The sequence below is a fragment of the Coregonus lavaretus genome, assembly GCF_964263955.1.
Source record: "Coregonus lavaretus genome assembly, chromosome: 1".
NCBI classification, from domain to species: Eukaryota; Metazoa; Chordata; class Actinopteri; order Salmoniformes; family Salmonidae; genus Coregonus; species Coregonus lavaretus.
In genome coordinates, this window is record NC_139988.1 from 13,251,526 (window position 1) to 13,271,525 (window position 20,000).

The 20,000-nt window shown below is 49.8% G+C and overlaps 1 protein-coding gene across 1 annotated transcript in view; it reads left to right on the forward strand.

Moving 5' to 3' along the window:
- The window catches only part of LOC311121350 (protein tweety homolog 2-like), a gene marked incomplete at its 5' end in the record, with an annotated part of 99,808 nt that overhangs the window by 55,046 nt on the left and 24,762 nt on the right, over nucleotides 1-20,000 (forward strand). Inside the window, one exon of the mRNA XM_084157950.1 lies at nucleotides 1,413-1,508. Coding sequence (XP_084014076.1) covers nucleotides 1,413-1,508 — 96 coding nt within the window. The remainder of the gene's footprint in view (nucleotides 1-1,412; nucleotides 1,509-20,000) is intronic.

Consider the following 20,000-nt stretch of genomic DNA (forward strand, 5'->3'; position numbering starts at 1 on the left):
GTGTTCAGCCTATGATGGTGTTCAGCCTATGATGGTGTTCAGCCTATGATGGTGTTCAGCCTATTATGGTGTTCAGCCTGTGATGGTGTTCAGCCTGTGATGGTGTTCAGCCTGTGATGGTGTTCAGCCTGTGATGGTGTTCAGTCTGTGATGTTGTTCAGCCTGTGATGTTGTTCAGCCTGTGATGGTGTTCAGCCTATGATGGTGTTCAGCCTGTGATGGTGTTCAGCCTGTGATGTTGTTCAGCCTGTGATGGTGTTTAGTCTGTGATGTTGTTCAGCCTGTGATGGTGTTCAGCCTGTGATGGTGTTCAGCCTGTGATGCTGTTCAGCCTGTGATGTTGTTCAGCCTGTGATGCTGTTCAGCCTGTGATGGTGTTCAGCCTGTGATGCTATTCAGCCTGTGATGGTGTTCAGCCTGTGGTGCTGTTCAGCCTGTGATGGTGTTCAGCCTGTGATTCTGTTCAGCCTGTGATGCTGTTCAGCCTGTGATGATGTTCAGCCTGTGATGCTGTTCAGCCTGTGATGGTGTTCAGCCTGTGATGGTGTTCAGCCTGTGATGTTGTTCAGCCTATGATGGTGTTCAGCCTGTGATTGTGTTCAGCCTGTGATTGTGTTCAGCCTGTGATGGTGTTCGCCTGTGATGGTGTTCAGCCTGTGATTGTGTTCAGCTTAACTCTTAATTTGGCTGAGAGACACACTGTAGTAGTGGTCACAGGAGACACCAGGCACCAGGCACGTAGAGGAGAGAGAGAGAGTGATATGAGAGACAGAGAGAGATGGATAGAATAGCGAGAGAGACAGACAGACAGACAGACATAAGATGGGGTGGGGGGGGGGGACATAGTCATAGCTTTCTGAGCATTACATATTCATGCATATGGATTTGAGCTCATCCATTAGTAAACCATCTGGACTGGATTTGTCCCTACATGGGCCCCAGCCAGAGACAACTGACCACAACTACTGTATAGCACTGCTTCTGTTCTGACTGGCATCAGAAGAGGGCACGGAACACACACACACACATTGACAGCTGCTAATGGGGATCCATAATAAATACAAATACACACAGCCTACACCATGTCTATTCATACACTGACACACACAGACCCACGGTATGCGTCCTATTGGGGTAAAGTGTCAGCCAGTCGTGTGTAAGCTAGGGACAAGTAAGCCAGCTGACTCTCATTTGGGTTGAAATGTGGTTGGCTGCTCCCTCTGCACATTACTGTAACCATAGAAATACTGTGATGGGTGGACCGGCGGCCATATTGAGTGAACCCATAGGACTAAATCAAGGAAGAAAAGAGAAAGTTATATTCTATGACTGACTGTCTGTGTCCTCTAGGATCCTGCTGTTGCTGATTCTGTTACGCTGTCTCTGTCTGTCATTCCCTCTGTGTCCTCTAGGTGGCTCACCTACCTGCTGCTACTGATCCTAGATCTGGTGATCTGTCTGGCGGCTTGCCTGGGCCTGGCCAAACAGTCTCGCTGGCTGCTGACAACGTGAGTAGCTGTTACTGTTCTGTCCTTGTTACTGTTCTGTCCCTGTTACTGTTCTGTCCCTTGTACTGTTCTGTCCCTGTTACTGTTCTGTCCCTTCTACTGTTCTGTCCCTTCTACTGTTCTGTCCCTGTTACTGTTCTGTCCCTGTTACTGTTCTGTCCCTGTTACTGTTCTGTCCCTTCTACTGTTCTGTCCCTGTTACTGTTCTGTCCCTGTTACTGTTCTGTCCCTGTTACTGTTCTGTCCCTGTTACTGTTCTGTCCCTTCTACTGTTCTGTCCCTGTTACTGTTCTGTCCCTGTTACTGTTCTGTCCCTGTTACTGTTCTGTCCCTGTTACTGTTCTGTCCCTGTTACTGTTCTGTCCCTTTTACTGTTCTGTCCCTTCTACTGTTCTGTCCCTTCTACTGTTCTGTCCCTTCTACTGTTCTGTCCCTGTTACTGTTCTGTCCCTGTTACTGTTCTGTCCCTGTTACTGTTCTGTCCCTGTTACTGTTCTGTCCCTGTTACTGTTCTGTCCCTTCTACTGTTCTGTCCCTTCTACTGTTCTGTCCCTTCTACTGTTCTGTCCCTTCTACTGTTCTGTCCCTGTTACTGTTCTGTCCCTGTTACTGTTCTGTCCCTGTTACTGTTCTGTCCCTGTTACTGTTCTGTCCCTTCTACTCTTCTGCCCCTGTTACTGTTCTGTCCCTGTTACTGTTCTGTCCCTGTTACTGTTCTGTCCCTGTTACTGTTCTGCCCCTGTTACTGTTCTGTTCAATTCTTTAAAGTATTATTTGGGCTGTCGATGGAATTGGCCACTTGGAGATTTGCCATGCCCGTTTCCAATAACATTTGTGGTTGATTGAATTGACTTGGAGTCGTGCCATAACTGCCATTTCAAGTACCCCCTCCAAATCAAATCAAATCAAATTGTATTTGCCACATGCGCCGAATACAACAGGTGTAGACATTACAGTGAAATGCTGTTTTTTAAGAAAGAAAAAAAGTGTTAAGGAAAAAATAGATAAGGAAAAAATTAAAATAAGGGAAAATATTATAATAATTAAGAGCAGCAGTAAAATAAAATAACAGTAGGGAGGCTATATACAGGGGGTACCGGTACAGAGTCAATGTGCGGGGGCACCGGTTAGTTGAGGTAATTTAGGTAATGTGTACATGTGGGTAAATAATAAACAGAGTAGCAGCAGCGTAAAAGAGGGGGTTGGGTTGTGGTGGGGTGGGGTGGCAATGCAAATAGTCTGGGTAGCCATGATTAGCTGTTCAGGAGTCTTATGGCTTGGGGGTAGAAGCTGTTAAGAAGCCTTTTGTAACGAACATGAATTACAAATGCAGTTGACTGAAATAAAAACTAAAAAACATTTCTGGTCTGGAATAGTTTAAATTATTTAGTTCTTCATGTGTTGTGAAGCTGTTTCAAGCCTGGTGTAGGGGAGATAGGGGGGAGGGGGAACTGACTTTTTGAGGGGATATGTTGAAGCTAGAGAATTTCACTGGACAATGTAGGTCTATGTTAATATCTAAGAAATACTAAATATACATCTTCACACACACAACCTCTCATCTCAGTTCAGTATCTATAGTCATCCATAACGATTTCCACTATGAGTACTTCAGCCCTGTGTTGTACAGTGAGAGGGATTCCACATGGCACACACACACATCACACACACATCATAACTTAACTGACAGGTTAAAGTCTGCTAGAAAGAGCCGCTAACCTAGCAAAGCTGCTAACGTTAGCCATCAAGCTAACAAAGTTAGTCCTAGATGAGTTTTCCAATGGAGCCCTCTTTGTCAGGAGAAGTAAATGAACGGTTCCAGCGCTGTAGGAGCTGTATCTACTACGCTTTGTTTCAGGACAAACTGGATCACTCAGAGTTCCAATGCAGCATTTGTTTGCTTGCCGACGATTATAGGCTTGAGGTGGCTTCCTTGATCACGCAAGTCGCCAGCCTACATAAGAAACTGGGGAAAACGCAGAGTGGAATGTTTACCTTTTCTACGCCAGTGGCTGGACGGCGTTTGCACATGTTGGATGCATCTCTGTCTTGTTGTTTGTCGTTATCCGACTGGCCGGTGTTGCCCGGAATTCGTTCACCAGGGTAGCCATCTCCTGCCTCTCCTCCCCCATCTGATAGATGATGGTCAATCAGCGATGGTTGCATGTCACGAGCCGTGGAAGCCGAAGACAGCGGCCTCCTGCAAAGCAGTATATACTCCCAACGAGAGGCCCGGAGCGGATGCAAAGAACGAATAGTTTTGCCGTCCTGGAGCCTGATCTTCCTGCACCTTCGTCGCTGGGGGTACCTGTGTCTGCGGCCGCTGTGACTACTCCTACTCCTTCCCCTACGATTTAAAAGACGATCCTGTGAAGCGTGGGAGTGGGCGGATTTCCTCGTCCTTCTCACCAGCTGTGATTTTGGGCAGCTCCATGATAGGAAATGTAACTGTTCCTGGTGCAAAAACAATGTCCTATCCCGGAGCTCGAGTAAATTACATTACTAAGCTGCTCCCGAATGTACTACGTCAGGACATGGACATAAATTCTATCGTAGTGCATGTGGGTTTTAATGACATTATGAAAGGCAGCTCTGAACAGTTGAAACTGGATTTTAAAGAGCTGATTGGCTCTCTGCTAGACACTAATAAAATATCCATCATATCTGGCCCTGTGCCCTCTCTGAATCGTGGCATTGAATGCTTTAGCAGGATTCTTTCTTCACAACTGGCTACATGATTATTGCAGCTCAATGGGTGTAACTTTTGTTGACAATTTCGATACATTTTGGAAACAAAACACGTTTTATAAGGAGGATGGGATCCACCCAAATCATTTGGGTTCCTGGATCCTTTCACAGCATTATAAGGCAACGTTGTGACAAAGATTTATCAATGACCCAAGCCCAGCTCAGTTAATCCCTACCATTGTGTCGCTGAGTCATCATAATGCTTTAGCAAATGTATATTATACCAGGGGCATTGGTAGACACAATGTAGGTAACCTAATTTATGTCCCTCTAACTGCCCTAAATGCCTCTGCTGATCCTACAGCTATTGTATGCATAAATAATGTGCCTATGAACCAGATTTATGCTGTAGCACTGAGGCGGTGTGCCCTAGTAGGAAGTCCACTCGTGCAGCTCACCCTGCACTAACATAAATAACATGACCATGTCTACTTCTGCTAAGCTTCCCAGAAAAGTGCTCAAAATAGCCCACTTTAACATATGTAGCTTAAGAAACAAGGTTCATGAAATTAATAACTTGCTAGTAACAGATGACATTCATATTCTGACTATCTCAGAAACTCACTTAGTCAATACCTTTGATACAGTGGTAGCAATACAAGGTTATAACATTTACAGAAAATACAGAAATGCCAGTGGTCTAGGTGTTGCTGTTTATATTCAGAACCACATTCCTGTAAAGATTAGAGAGGATCTCATTTTAAATACTGTTGAAGTAATATGGCTACAGGTTCATCTGCCTCACCTAAAGCCCATTCTTGTGGGAAGCTGCTATAGACCATCAAGTGCTAACAGTCAGGATCTGGATAACATGTGTGAAATGCTTGATAATGTGTGTGATATCAACAGAGAGGTATATTTCCTGGGTGATTTTAAATATTGACTGGCTTTCATCAAGCTGCCCACTCAAGAAAAAGCGTCAAATTGCAACCAGTGCCTGCAACCTGGTTCAGGTTATCAGTCAACCTACCAGGGTAGTTACAAACAGCACAGGAATGAAATCATCAACATGTATTGATCACATCTTTACTAATGCTGCAGAAATGTGCTTGAACACAGTATCCAGATCCATTGGATGTAGTGATCAGTAGCCATATCTAGGAAAACCAAAGTTCCAAAGGCTGGGCCTAATATAGTGTATGAGGTCATACAATATGTTTTGTAGTGATTCCTATGTTGTTGATGTAAACAATATTCGTTGGTCCGTGGTGTGTAGTGAGGAGCAAACAGACGTTGCACTTGACACATTTATGAAATTGCTTATCCCAGTTACTAATAAGCATGCACCCATTAAAGAAAATGACTGTAAAAACTGTTCAATCCCTGTGGGTTGATGAGGAATTGAAAAATTGTATGGTTGAGAGGGATGAGGCAAAAGGAATGGCAAATAAGTCTGGCTGCAGAACTGATTGGCAAACGTACTGCAAATTGAGAAATCATGTGACTAAACTGAATAAATAGAAGAAGAAACTACACTATGAAATAAAGATAAAGGACATGAAGAACGATAGTAAAAAGCTTTGGAGCACCTTCAATGACATTTTGGGAAAAAAGGCAAACTCTGCTCCATCATTCATTTAATTAGATGGCTCATTCATCAAAAAACCGACTGATATTGCCAACTACTGTAATGATTTTTTCATTGGCAAGATTAGCAAACTTAGGCATGACATGCCAGCAACAAACACTGACACTACACATCCAAGTATATCTGACCAAATTATCAAAGACAAGAATTGTAATTTTGAATTCCATAAAGTGAGTGTGGAAGAGGTGAAAAAAAAGTATTGTCTATCATCTATGACAAGCCACCGGGGTCTGACAACTTGGATGGAAATTTCTGAGGATAATAGCGGACGATATTGCCACTCCTATTTGCCATATCTTCAATTGAAGCCTACTAGAAAGTGTGTGCCCTCAGGCCTGGAGGGAAGCAAAAGTCATTCCGCTACCTAAGAATGGTAAAGCCCCCTTTACTGGCTCATAAGCTTATAGGGAAGGATATTCAACAAGCACAGCACTTACGAAGGTGAGCGACAAACCGCCCTTGCTGTCTCTGCCTGGCCAGTTCCAGTCTCTCCATTGGGATTCTCTGCCTCTGACCCTATTACGGGGGCTGAGTCACTGGCTTACTGGTGCTTTCCATGCCGTCCCTAGGAGGGGTGCATCACTTGAGTGGGTTGAGTCACTGACGTGATCTTCCTGTCTGGTTTGTCACCCCCTCGGGCTCGTGCAGTGGAGGAGATCTTTGTGGGCTATACTCAGCCTTGTCTCAGGGTAGTAGGTTGGTGGTCTGTTGATATCCCTCTGGTGGTGTGGGGGCTGTGCTTGACTCCTAGGACCATGCCTCAGGACTACCTGGCCTGATGACTCCTTGCTGTCCCCTGTCCACCTGGTCGTGCTGCTGCTCCAGTTTCAACTCTTCTGCCTGCGGCTATGGAACCCTAACCTGTTCACCGGAAGTGCTACCTTGTCCCAGACCTGCTGTTTTCAGCTCTCGCTCTCTACCGCTCCTGCTATTTCAACATCTTAATGCCCGGCTATGAAAAGCCAAGTGACATTTACTCCTGATGTACCGACCTGTTGCAACCTCTACAACCACTGTGATTATTATTTGACCCTGCTGGTCATCTATGAACGTTTGAACATCTTGGAGAAAAATCTGGCCTTAATTGCCATGTACTGTTATAATCTCCACCCGGCACAGCCAGAAGGGGACTGGCCAACCCTCAGAGCCTGGTTCCTCGCTGTCAGGGCGTGTGTAGGTGTGGTGTAGGAAATCAGATGCAGGACGCAGACGGTAGGTTCCAAAAGCTGTATTCCGACCCAAACACAGGCAACAGGGCAACAAAGCCCAACAGCTAAACTACGCCAAAGGCGTGTAGGCAAAATGCGCACAAACAGGTGCGACAAAATATGTAGTGCACGAAACAAGTGCAAACGAGCTCCAGCGCAGTGGAGAGAAATATGCTCAACCGAGCAAACACAACACTGACGAAAACAATCACACACAACACAAGACAAACACAACGAGAAACTTATAGGATACTAATCACGTAAAACAGAAACAGGTGTGACACAAACAGACAAAAGCAAACGAACATGAAAACATAAATCGGTGGCAGCTAGAATTCCGGAGACGACGAACGCCGAAGCCTGCCCGAACAAGGGAGAGAGGCAGCCTCGGCCGAAACCGTGACAGTACCCCCCCCTTGACGCGCGGCTCCAGACGCGCGCCGACTCCGGCCTTGGGGACGACCCGGAGGCCGCGGCGCAGGGCGCGTCGGATACCCCCGATGGAATTCCGTCAGGAGCGACGGGTCCAAGATGTCTCTCCTCGGCACCCAGCACCGCTCCTCCGGACCGTACCCCTCCCACTCCACTAGATACTGAAGACCCCCTCTCCGACGTCTAGAATCCAAGATGGATCTCACGGTGTACGCCGGTGCCCCCTCGATGTCCAACGGGGGCGGGGGGGTCTCCAAGATCTCATGTTCTTGGAGCGGGCCTGCTACCACCGGCCTGAGAAGGGACACATGGAACGAGGGGTTAATACATTTATACTCCACTGGCAACTGTAATCTATAACAAACCTCGTTCAACCTTCTCAGGACTTTAAATGGCCCTACAAACCGCCGACCCAGTTTCCGACAGGGCAGGCGGAGGGGCAGGTTTCTGGCAGAGAGCCAGACTCGATCTCCAGGTGCGTACACAGGCCCCTCACTGCGGTGTAGGTCGGCGCTCGTCTTCTGTCGACGTATGGCACGCTGCAGATGGACGTGTGCAGCGTTCCACGTCTCCTCCGAGCGCCGCACCCACTCATCCACAGCGGGGGCCTCGATCTGGCTCTCATGCCATGGTGCCAGAACCGGCTGGTACCCTAAAACACACTGAAAAGGGGTTAGTTGGGTGGAGGAGTGGCGAAGAGAGTTCTGTGCCATCTCAGCCCAGGGCACATATCTCGCCCACTCCTCCGGCCGGTCCCGGCAGTATGTTCTGAGAAACCTGCCCACATCCTGGTTTACGCGTTCCACCTGCCCATTACTCTCCGGGTGGTAACCCGAGGTGAGACTCACCGAGACCCCCAACCGCTCCATAAAAGCTCTCCAGACTCTGGAGGTGAATTGGGGACCCCGGTCAGCCACAATGTCCTCGGGCACCCCGTAGTGCCGGAACACATGAGTGAATAGTGCTTCGGCGGTTTGTAGGGCAGTAGGAAGACCCGGCATGGGGAGCAAACGACAGGCCTTAGAGAACCGATCCACAACGACCAGGAGTGTAGTATTCCCTTGAGAGAGGGGAAGGTCAGTTATAAAATCCACCGAGAGGTGGGACCATGGTCGTTGTGGAACGGGCAGGGGTAGTAACTTACCCCTAGGCAGATGTCTAGGCGCCTTACACTGGGCGCACACCGAGCAGGAGGAAACATAAACCCTCACATCCCTGGCCAACGTAGGCCACCAATATTTGGCACTAAGACAGTGCACTGTCCGGCCGATACCCGGATGTCCAGAGGAGGGTGACGTGTGAGCCCAATAGATCAATCGATCCCGACACTCGAGCGGAACATACTTCCGACCCTCCGGGCATTGTGGTGGACTAGGGTCGGTGCGTAATGCCCGCTCGAGCTCAGAATCGAGCTCCCACACCACCGGTGCCACTAGACACGACTCCGGCAGTATGGGAGTGGGCTCCACGGACCTCTCCTCCCCGTCATACCGCCGAGACAGTGCATCTGCCTTACCGTTTTGTGACCCAGGGATGTAGGTGATCTTAAAAGAGAAACGGGTCAAAAACATACTCCATCTAGCCTGTCGAGGGTTCAGCCTCCTCGCTGCCCGGATGTACTCCAGGTTACGGTGGTCCGTCAAAATGAGGAAAGGGTGTTGAGCCCCCTCAAGCCAGTGCCTCCACACCTTAAGGGCTTGGACCACAGCTAACAGCTCCCTGTCCCCTACGTCATAATTTCGCTCCGCCGGGCTGAGCTTCTTGGAATAGAAGGCAACGGGGCGGAGTTTAGGTGGCGCGCCTGACCGTTGGGACAGCACGGCGCCAATACCGGCTTCAGACGCGTCCACCTCTACCTGAAATGGTAAAGAGGGATCCGGATGCGCCAGCACCGGATCCGAGGTGAACAGGTCCTTCAGCTTCTTAAAAGCCCTGTCCGCCTCGACTGACCACTGCAGACGCACCGGGCCCCCCTTTAAGAGAGACGTGATGGGAGCTGCCACCTGCCCAAAACCCCGGATAAACCTCCGGTAGTAATTCGCAAACCCCAAAAACTGCTGCACCTCTTTCACAGTGGTTGGTGTTTGCCAATTACTCACGGCTGACACTCGGTCTACCTCCATCTTCACCCCTGACGCAGACAACTGATACCCCAAGAAGGAAATCGACTCCTGGAAAAACAGACACTTCTCTGCCTTCACATACAGGTCGTGCTCCACCAGCCTCCGCAACACTCTGCGCACCAGGGCCACATGCTCGACACGGGTAGGTGAGTACACGAGGATGTCATCTATGTACACCACCACTCCCTGTCCCTGCATGTCCCTGAAGATCTCATCCACGAATGATTGGAAAACTGACGGAGCATTCATCAACCCGTATGGCATGACGAGATACTCGTAATGGCCCGAGGTGGTACTAAAGGCTGTTTTCCATTCATCATCCTTCCTGATGCGCACCAAGTTGTACGCGCTCCTGAGATCTAATTTCGTGAAGAAACGCGCCCCATGCAACGACTCAGTCATGGTCGCAATCAGCGGGAGTGGATAACTATACTTCACCGTAATCTGATTGAGACCACGGTAGTCGATGCACGGACGCAACCCCCCATCCTTCTTCTTCACGAAAAAGAAACTCGAGGACGCGGGGGAAGTGGACGGCCGTATGTATCCTTGTCTCAGTGATTCGTCTATGTAAACCTCCATAGCTTTCTTCTCCTCCTGAGACAGAGGATACACATGACTCCGTGGGAGCGCAGCTCCTGCCTGAAGGTCTATCGCACAATCCCCCTGCCTATGGGGTGGCAATCGCGTCGCCCTCGCCTTACTAAACGCGATAGCCAGATCCCCATACTCAGGTGGAATGTGCAATGCGGGCACCTGGTTTGGACTTTCCACCGAGGTAGCCCCTAAGGAAACGCCCAAACATCTACCCACACACTGAGCAGACCACTCCTTCAGAGCCCTCTCCTGCCACGAAATAACGGGGTTATGGGTACTTAACCAGGGCATGCCCAGCACCACCGGATACGCAGGAGAGTCAATCAGAAACAGTTGTATTATCTCCTGATGACTCCCCTGCGCACACATCCTAAGTGGCGCCGTGACCTCCCTGATTAAGCCCGTACCCAACGGACGACTATCTAGGGCGTGAACGGGAAAAGGAACTTCCACAGGGAGAAGGGGAAACCCTAACTCTAAACAAAACTTCTTATCAATGAAATTCCCAGCCGCGCCTGAATCTACCAGCGCCTTACACTGGGAATGAGGTGCCACCTGCGGAAAACACACAGGCATACAAAAATGGGCAACAGTGAGCTCTGGGTGAGTGGGGCGCCTACTCACCTGGAGGGAATCCCCAGTGCGGGACCTGTCGTCATCTCCCCGAGGAGGCCATCCCCAGCACCTAGCCGCGGTGTGTCCTCCCCGACCACAGTTGGTGCAGTGGATGGACCCCCCACTCTGCCGACTCCTCCTACCTCTAGCGCCAGCGCCCCCGAGCTCCATAGGACACGGCTCGGGTGCGCTGGAGGATGGAATGGACGGACCCCCCTCAGGACGTCCGCGGGTAGCCAATAGGTTATCCAACCTAATTGACATGTCGACCAGCTGGTCGAAAGTGAGACTGGCGTCCCGACAGGCCAGCTCCCGACGGACGTCCTCTCTGAGGCTACATCGGTAGAGATCGATGAGGGCCCGATCATTCCACCCTGCATCTGCCGCTAGAGTACGGAATTCGAGTGCGAATTCCTGGGCACTCCTCCTCCCCTGCCTAAGGAAGACCAGACGCTCCCCCGCCGCTTTCCCCTCCGGGGGATGGTCGAACACCGCCCTAAAGCGGCGGGAGAACTCGGTGTAGGTAATGGTCGTGGCGTCGATCTTCCTCCACTCCGCGTTGGCCCACTCCAACGCTTTACCGGCCAGGCAGGAGATTAGGGCGGACACGCTCTCATGCCCTGAAGGGGCCGGATGGACTGTGGCCAGGTACAGCTCGACCTGGAGCAAGAACCCCTGACACCCAGCCGCTGTCCCGTCGTAAGCCCTCGGGAGAGATAGACGGACTCCTCGATGTTCCGGTGCTGGAACGGGCGGGCTGGCCGATGGTGCTGGCTGGGCGGGCGGTGGTGGAGGCGAACCCCAGCCTCGGAGTGTGGAAATAACCTCCTGCAGGGCGTTCCCCATCTGCAGGAGTTGCTCCTGCTGATCCCGAACCTGGGCTTCCAGTCTTGTCTGGGCTGCTTCTGCTCCTGCTGATTCCATGGGTGGTGTGTGATTCTGTCAGGGCGTGTGTAGGTGTGGTGTAGGAAATCAGATGCAGGACGCAGACGGTAGGTTCCAAAAGCTGTATTCCGACCCAAACACAGGCAACAGGGCAACAAAGCCCAACAGCTAAACTACGCCAAAGGCGTGTAGGCAAAATGCGCACAAACAGGTGCGACAAAATATGTAGTGCACGAAACAAGTGCAAACGAGCTCCAGCGCAGTGGAGAGAAATATGCTCAACCGAGCAAACACAACACTGACGAAAACAATCACACACAACACAAGACAAACACAACGAGAAACTTATAGGATACTAATCACGTAAAACAGAAACAGGTGTGACACAAACAGACAAAAGCAAACGAACATGAAAACATAAATCGGTGGCAGCTAGAATTCCGGAGACGACGAACGCCGAAGCCTGCCCGAACAAGGGAGAGAGGCAGCCTCGGCCGAAACCGTGACACTCGCTAGGTTTATTCCTACGTTTCTGCCTTTCTATGGAGTTTTTCCTAGCCACCGTGCTTCTACATCTGCATTGCTTGATGTTTGGGGTTTTAGGCTGGGTTTCTGTATAGCACTTTGATGTAAAAAGGGCTTTATAAATACAGTGCTATGAAAAAGTATTTGCCCCCTTTCTAATTTTCTCTACTTTTGCATATTTGTGATACTGAATGTTATCAGATCTTCAACCAAAACCTAATATTAGATAAAGGGAACATAAGTGAACAAATAACCCAACAATTACATATTTATTTCATTTATTTCATAAACAAAGTTATGCAACACCCAATTCCCCTGTGAAAAAAAGTAATTGCCCCCTTACACTCAATAACTGGTTGTGCCACCTTTAGCTGCAATGACTCCAACCAAATGCTTCCTGTAGTTGTTGAGCAGTCTCTCACGTCGCTGTGAAGGAATTTTGGCCCACTCTTCCATGCAGAACTGCTTTAACTCAGTGACGTGTGGGTTTTCAAGCATGAACTGTTCGTTTCAAGTCCTGCCACAACATCTCAATTGGGATTAGGTCTGGACTTTGACTAGGCCATTCCAAAACCTCCAATTTGTTGCTTTTTAGCAATTTTCATGTAGACTTGATTGTGTGTTTTGGATCATTGTCTTGCTGCATGACCCAGCTGCGCTTCAGCTTCAGCTCACAGACGGATGGTCTGACATTCTCCTGTAGAATTCTCTGATACAGAGCAGAATTCATGGTTCCTTCTATTAAGGCAAGTCGTCCAGGTCCTGAGGCAGCAAAGCATCCCCAAACCATCACACCACCACCACCATGCTTGACCTTTGGTATGATGTTCTTACTGTGGAATGCAGAGTTTGGTTTTCGCCAGGCATTACTGGAACCATGTCGTCCAAAAAGTTATACTTTTGAATCATCTGTCCATAGAACGTTCTTCCAAGAGTCTTGATGATCATCCAGGTGCTTTTTGGCAAACTTGCCTGGCGAAAACCAAACACTGCATTCCACAGTAAGAACATCATACCAAAGGTCAAGCATGGTGGTGGTGGTTGAAAGCACATAGCTGTCTGTTTAAACGACTAGTACACAGCTCAGACACCCATGCATACCCCACAAGACATGCCACCAGAGGTCTCTTCACAGTCCCCAAGTCCAGAACAGACTATGGGAGGCGCACAGTACTACATAGAGCCATGAATACATGGAACTCTATTCCACATCAGGTAACTGATGCAAGCAGTAGAATCAGATTTAAAAAACAGATAAAAATACACCTTATGGAACAGCGGGGACTGTGAAGCAACACAAACATAGGCACAGACACATGCATACACACACACGATAACATACGCACTATACACACACGTACACATGGATTTTGTGTTGTAGATATGTGGTAATGGAGTAGGGGCCCGAGGGCACACACTTAGTGTGTTGTGAAATCTGTTATGAATGTATTGTAATGTTTTTAAAATTGTATAACTGCCTTAATTTTGCAGAATCCATAATAAATAAAAATACACACACACACATCATACACACTCAGCATATACAGTGAGGGAAAAAAGTATTTGATCCCCTGCTGATTTTGTACGATTGCCCACTGACAAAGAAATTATCAGTCTATAATTTTAATGGTAGGTTTATTTGAACAGTGAGAGACAGAATAACAACAAAGAAATCCAGAAAAATGCATGTCAAAAATTTAATAAATTGATTTGCATTTTAATGAGGGAAATAAGTATTTGACCCCCTCTCAATCAGAAAGAGTTCTGGCTCCCAGGTGTCTTTTATACAGGTAACGAGCTGAGATTAGGAGCACACTCTTAAAGGGAGTGCTCCTAATCTCAGCTTGTTACCTGTATAAAAGACACCTGTCCACAGAAGCAATCAATCAGATTCCAAACTCTCCACCATGGCCAAGACCAAATAGCTCTCCAAGGATGTCAGGGACAAGATTGTAGACCTAAACAAGGCTGGAATGTGCTACAAGACCAACGCCAAGCAGCTTGGTGAGAAGGTGATAACAGTTGGTGCGATTATTCGCAAATGGAAGAAACACAAAATAACTGTCAATCTCCCTTGGCCTGGGGATCTATGCAATATCTCACCTCATGGAGTTGCAATGATCATGAGAACGGTGAGGAATCAGCCCAGAACTACACGGGAGGATCTTGTCAACGATCTCAAGGCAGCTGGGACCATAGTCACCAAGAAAACAATTGGTAACACACAACGCCGTGAAGGACTGAAATCCTGCAGCGCCCGCAAGGTCCCCCTGCTCAAGAAAGCACATATACAGGGCCGTCTGAAGTTTGCCAATGAATATCTGAATGATTCAGAGGAGAACTGGGTGAAAGTGTTGTGGTCAGATGAGACCAAAATCGAGCTCTTTGGCATCAACTCAACTCGCCGAGTTTGGAGGGGGAGGAATGCTGCCTATGACCCCAAGAACACCATCCCCACCATCAAACATGGAGGTGGAAACATTATGCTTTGGGGGTGTTTTTCTGCTAAGGGGACAGGATAACTTCACCGCATCAAAGGGACGATGGACGTGGCCATGTACCGTCAAATCTTGGGTGAGAACCTCCTTCCCTCAGCCAGGGCATTGAAAATGGGTCGTGGATGGGTATTCCAGCATGACAATGACCCCAAACACACAGCCTAGGCAACAAAGGAGTGGCTCAAGAAGAAGCACATTAAGGTCCTGGAGTGGCCTAGCCAGTCTCCAGACCTTAATCCCATAGAAAATCAGTGTATGGAGCTGAAGGTTCGAATTGCCAAACGTCAGCCTCGAAACCTTAATGACTTGGAGAAGATCTGCAAAGAGGAGTGGAACAAAATCCCTCCTGAGATGTGTGCCAACCTGGTGGCCAACTACAAGAAACGTCTGACCTCTGTGATTGCCAACAAGGGTCATGTTTTGCAGGGGGGTCAAATACTTATTTCCCTCATTAAAATGCAAATCAATTTATAACATTTTTGACATGCGTTTTTCTGGATTTTTTTGTTGTTATTCTGTCTCTCACTGTTCAAATAAAACTACCATTAAAATTATAGACTGATCATGTCTTTGTCAGTGGGCTAATGTACTAAATCAGCAGGGGATCAAATACTTTTTTCCCTCACTGTAGTAAGCATGTAACTCATCTTGGCCCTCTGTGCTCCCTGTCTCACCCGGTCTCACCGCTCCTTGTCTCACCCTGGCTTCATCTGCCACTGTCCCAGATCTGGCTCCATCCCGCAGATCAGTGATTATATATGCCTGCCTGAGCACAAAGCCAATGGCAGCTCACTCGATTTGCAGCTGACTTGTAGGCCCGGCGTGACGTAGTGTGTGTGTTTCCTGGCCTTACGTGACGTGGTGTGTTTCCTGGCCTTACGTGACGTGGTGTGTGTCCTGGCCTTACGTGATGTGGTGTGTGTCCTGGCCTTACGTGATGTGGTGTGTGTCCTGGCCTTACGTGACGTGGTGTTTGTCCTGGCCTTACGTGACGTGGTGTGTGTCCTGGCCTTACGTGACATGGTGTGTGTCCTGGCCTTACGTGACGTGGTGTGTGTCCTGGCCTTACGTGATGTGGTGTGTGTCCTGGCCTTACGTGACGTGGTGTTTGTCCTGGCCTTACGTGACGTGGTGTGTGTCCTGGCCTTACGTGACGTGGTGTGTGTCCTGGCCTTACGTGACGTGGTGTGTGTCCTGGCCTTACGTGACGTGGTGTGTGTCCTGGCCTTACGTGATGTGGTGTGTGTCCTGGCCTTACGTGATGTGGTGTGTGTCCTGGCCTTACGTGATGTGGTGTGTGTCCTGGCCTTACGTGACGTGGTGTGTGTCCTGGCCTTACGTGACATGGTGTGTGTCCTGGCCTTACGTGACGTGGTGTGTGTCCTGGCCTTATGTGACGTGGTGTGTGTCCTGGCCTTACGTGATGTGGTGTGTGTCCTGGCCTTACGTGACGTGGTGTGTGTCCTGGCCTTACGTGATGTGGTGTGTGTCCTGGCCTTACGTGACGTGGTGTGTGTCCTGGCCTTACGTGATGTGGTGTGTGTCCTGACCTTACGTGACGTGGTGTGTGTCCTGGCCTTACGTGATGTGGTGTGTGTCCTGGCCTTACGTGACGTGGTGTGTGTCCTGGCCTTACGTGATGTGGTGTGTGTGTTCATTAAAGGAACGCTGGGTTATTATTCCTGCCCACTGGTTCACCCAGAACCACTAGTCACACACTCACACACACACACTCACATACACACACACACACACACACACACACACACACTCTATCGCTCACACGCTATTGCTGTGGACCCACATAACCCCTCATTAAACACTTACAGGCCAGCAGAGAACCTGGCAGAACCTGGCAGAGCCTGTCAGAACCTGGAAGAGCGGGCCAGCACCTATCCTTCCACTCCATTGACTACATTCACCCACCGCTTCAGTGCGGGTAGTTCCCAGAGATCATACACACAGCCTGGGTAGCACCCCAGAGCCCACACGTGTGCACACACACACATGCACAAACACACACACACACACACACAAATCAGAGAACACACATCGCTGTTATGCTCTTGAGGAAGACCCTTGATATTGAGATGTTCTCATGGGTTATACAGTATATGGTCTAGGAGCTATATGAGGAAGCCATCATAGCTGCATGTTCTTCACTCATTAATAATACTACTATTAATAAACAACTTCTCTTTATCGGACTGGATTGACAGACAGTCCTGACAAGCAGAGACCCTGGCTTCTCTTCTCACACACGACAACGCAAACAAAGGAAGAAAGAGGGCGGTTGTGAGAGAGGAGGAAGAGAGAGGGTGGGTGTGAGGGGGGAAGAGAGAGGGCGGGTGTGTGAGAGGGGGAAGAGAGAGGGCAGGTGTGAGAGAGGGAAGAGAGAGGGCGGGTGTGTGAGAGGGGGAAGAGAGAGGGCGGGTGTGAGAGGGGGAAGAGAGAGGGCGGGTGTGTGAGAGGGGGAAGAGAGAGGGCGGGTGTGAGGGGGGAAGAGAGAGGGCGGGTGTGAGAGGGGGAAGAGAGAGGGCGGGTGTGAGGGGGAAGAGAGAGGGCGGTGTGTGAGAGGGGGAAGAGAGAGGGCGGGTGTGAGAGAGGGAAGAGAGAGGGCGGGTGTGTGAGAGGGGGAAGAGAGAGGGCGGGTGTGAGAGGGGGAAGAGAGAGGGCGGGTGTGAGGGGGAAGAGAGAGGGCGGTGTGTGAGAGGGGGAAGAGAGAGGGCAGGTGTGAGAGAGGGAAGAGAGAGGGCGGGTGTGTGAGAGGGGGAAGAGAGAGGGCGGGTGTGAGAGGGGGAAGAGAGAGGGCGGGTGTGGGAGAGGGGGAAGAGAGAGGGCAGGTGTGAGAGGGGGAAGAGAGAGGGCGGGTGTGTGAGAGGGGGAAGAGAGAGGGCAGGTGTGAGAGGGGGAAGAGAGAGGGCGAGTGTGAGAGGGAGAAGAGAGAGGGCGGGTGTGTGAGAGGGGGAAGAGAGAGGGTGGGTGTGAGAGGGGGAAGAGAGAGGGCAGGTGTGAGAGGGGGAAGAGAGAGGGTGGGTGTGTGAGAGGGGGAAGAGAGAGGGCAGGTGTGAGAGGGGGAAGAGAGAGGGCGGGTGTGTGAGAGGGGGAAGAGAGAGGGTGGGTGTGAGAGGGGGAAGAGAGAGGGCAGGTGTGAGAGGGGGAAGAGAGAGGGCGGGTGTGTGAGAGGGGGAAGATAGAGGGCAGGTGTGAGATGGGGAAGAGAGAGGGCGGGTGTGTGAGAGGGGGAAGAGAGAGGGTGGGTGTGAGAGGGGGAAGAGAGAGGGTGGGTGTGAGAGAGTAGGAAGAGAGAGGGCGGGTGTGTGAGAGGAGGAAGAGAGAGGGTGGGTGTGAGAGAGGGAAGAGAGAGGGCGGGTGTGTGAGAGGAGGAAGAGAGAGGGTGGGTGTGAGAGAGGAGGAAGAGAGAGGGCAGGTGTGAGAGAGGAGGAAGAGAGAGGGCGGGTGTGTGAGAGGAGGAAGAGAGAGGGCAGGTGTGAGAGAGGAGGAAGAGAGAGGGCGGGTGTGTGAGAGGAGGAAGAGAGAGGGCAGGTGTGAGAGGGGGAAGAGAGAGGGTGGGTGTGTGAGAGGGAAGAGAGAGGGCGGGTGTGTGAGAGGAGGAAGAGATAGGGTGGGTGTGAGAGAGGAGGAAGAGAGAGGGTGGGTGTGAGAGAGGAGGAAGAGAGAGGGCGGGTGTGAGAGGGGGAAGAGAGAGGGTGGGTGTGAGAGAGGAGGAAGAGAGAGGGCGGGTGTGAGAGAGAAGGGTCATACAGCGGTGGGAACTCATGAAGACCATTATGCTGCCAGTCTGTTGTGAATTGGATTAGAGGGAGAGCTGTAATATATTATGACCTGATGGATACCCACACACACACACACACACTCACACACCCACCTACCCACACCCACACTCACTCACTCACCCACCTACCCACACCCACACTCACACACTCACCCACCCACACACTCACTCACCCACCTACCCACACCCACACTCACACACTCACCCACCTACCCACACCCACGCTCACTCACTCACCCACCCACACACTCACTCACCCACCTACCCACACCCACACTCACCCACCTACCCACACCCACGCTCACTCACTCACCCACACATTGTGGCGGACTACAGACACAGAGAGATAAATCGTCTCTACTCATCCTATTCCTATAACCACATACTTAACTCAACACTACTTCATTTTCTTGGAAATATTTTATTGAACGAGGGGTAATTTATGATTGGGCCCATCTCCTAATGGGTATTGATCCCCTTGCATGAATATGTAGTTGAAATGTGAAATGACTAGCTAGTTAGCGGTGTGCACTAGCAGCAGTGAATCAGTGACGTTCCTCGCTCTGTGACCTAGAAGCTGTTATTTCCCTTGCTCTGCAAGAATCGTGGCTTTTGTGGTGACAGGTAACTATGTTCGAGGGTGACGGTTGTTGATGTGTTCAGAGTGTCTATGGTTCTAGCCCAGGTTGGGGCAAGGAGAGGGATGGAAGCAACACTGTTACACATACATGAGCTTATATACATAGACACACACACACACTGTATGTATACACACACAAACACACACACACACACACAAACACAAACACAAACGTTTTCACTGCACTACAAAGTTGTGGTCACATAGTGATGATGTAATTTCCTGAAGGCATTAGTTCATAAGTGGAGAGGGGGTGGGGAGTCAGGAGGGGCAGAGAAATGCATTTCCCATTGTCTGTCCATGGGGGGATGGTTTGGAGGCAGCAGACAGGATGTATGTATCATGAAGTCGTAAAGAGGCTGTTATCGACTGGAGGACAACAGAGATGATGTGCCCTGACATCTCTCCTCCTCTTCATACACTGTTCACTACAGAGCATTCTCAGTCTCCAGATAGAGGACTTTTGACTGGCGAGGCAGAGTAACGACCCAGACCTCACCATACCATATTATCACCATACTGAGGGACCTCACCATATCATATTATCATCATACTGAGGGACCTCACCATATCATATTATCACCATACTGAGGGACCTCACCGTACAATATTATCACCATACTGAGGGACCTCACCGTACAATATTATCACCATACTGAGGGACCTCACCATACCATATTGTCACCATACTGAAGGACCTCACCATACTGAGGGACCTCACCATACAATATTATCACCATACTGAGGGACCTCACCGTACAATATTATCACCATAGTGAGGGACCTCACCGTACAATATTATCACCATACTGAGGGACCTCACCGTACAATATTATC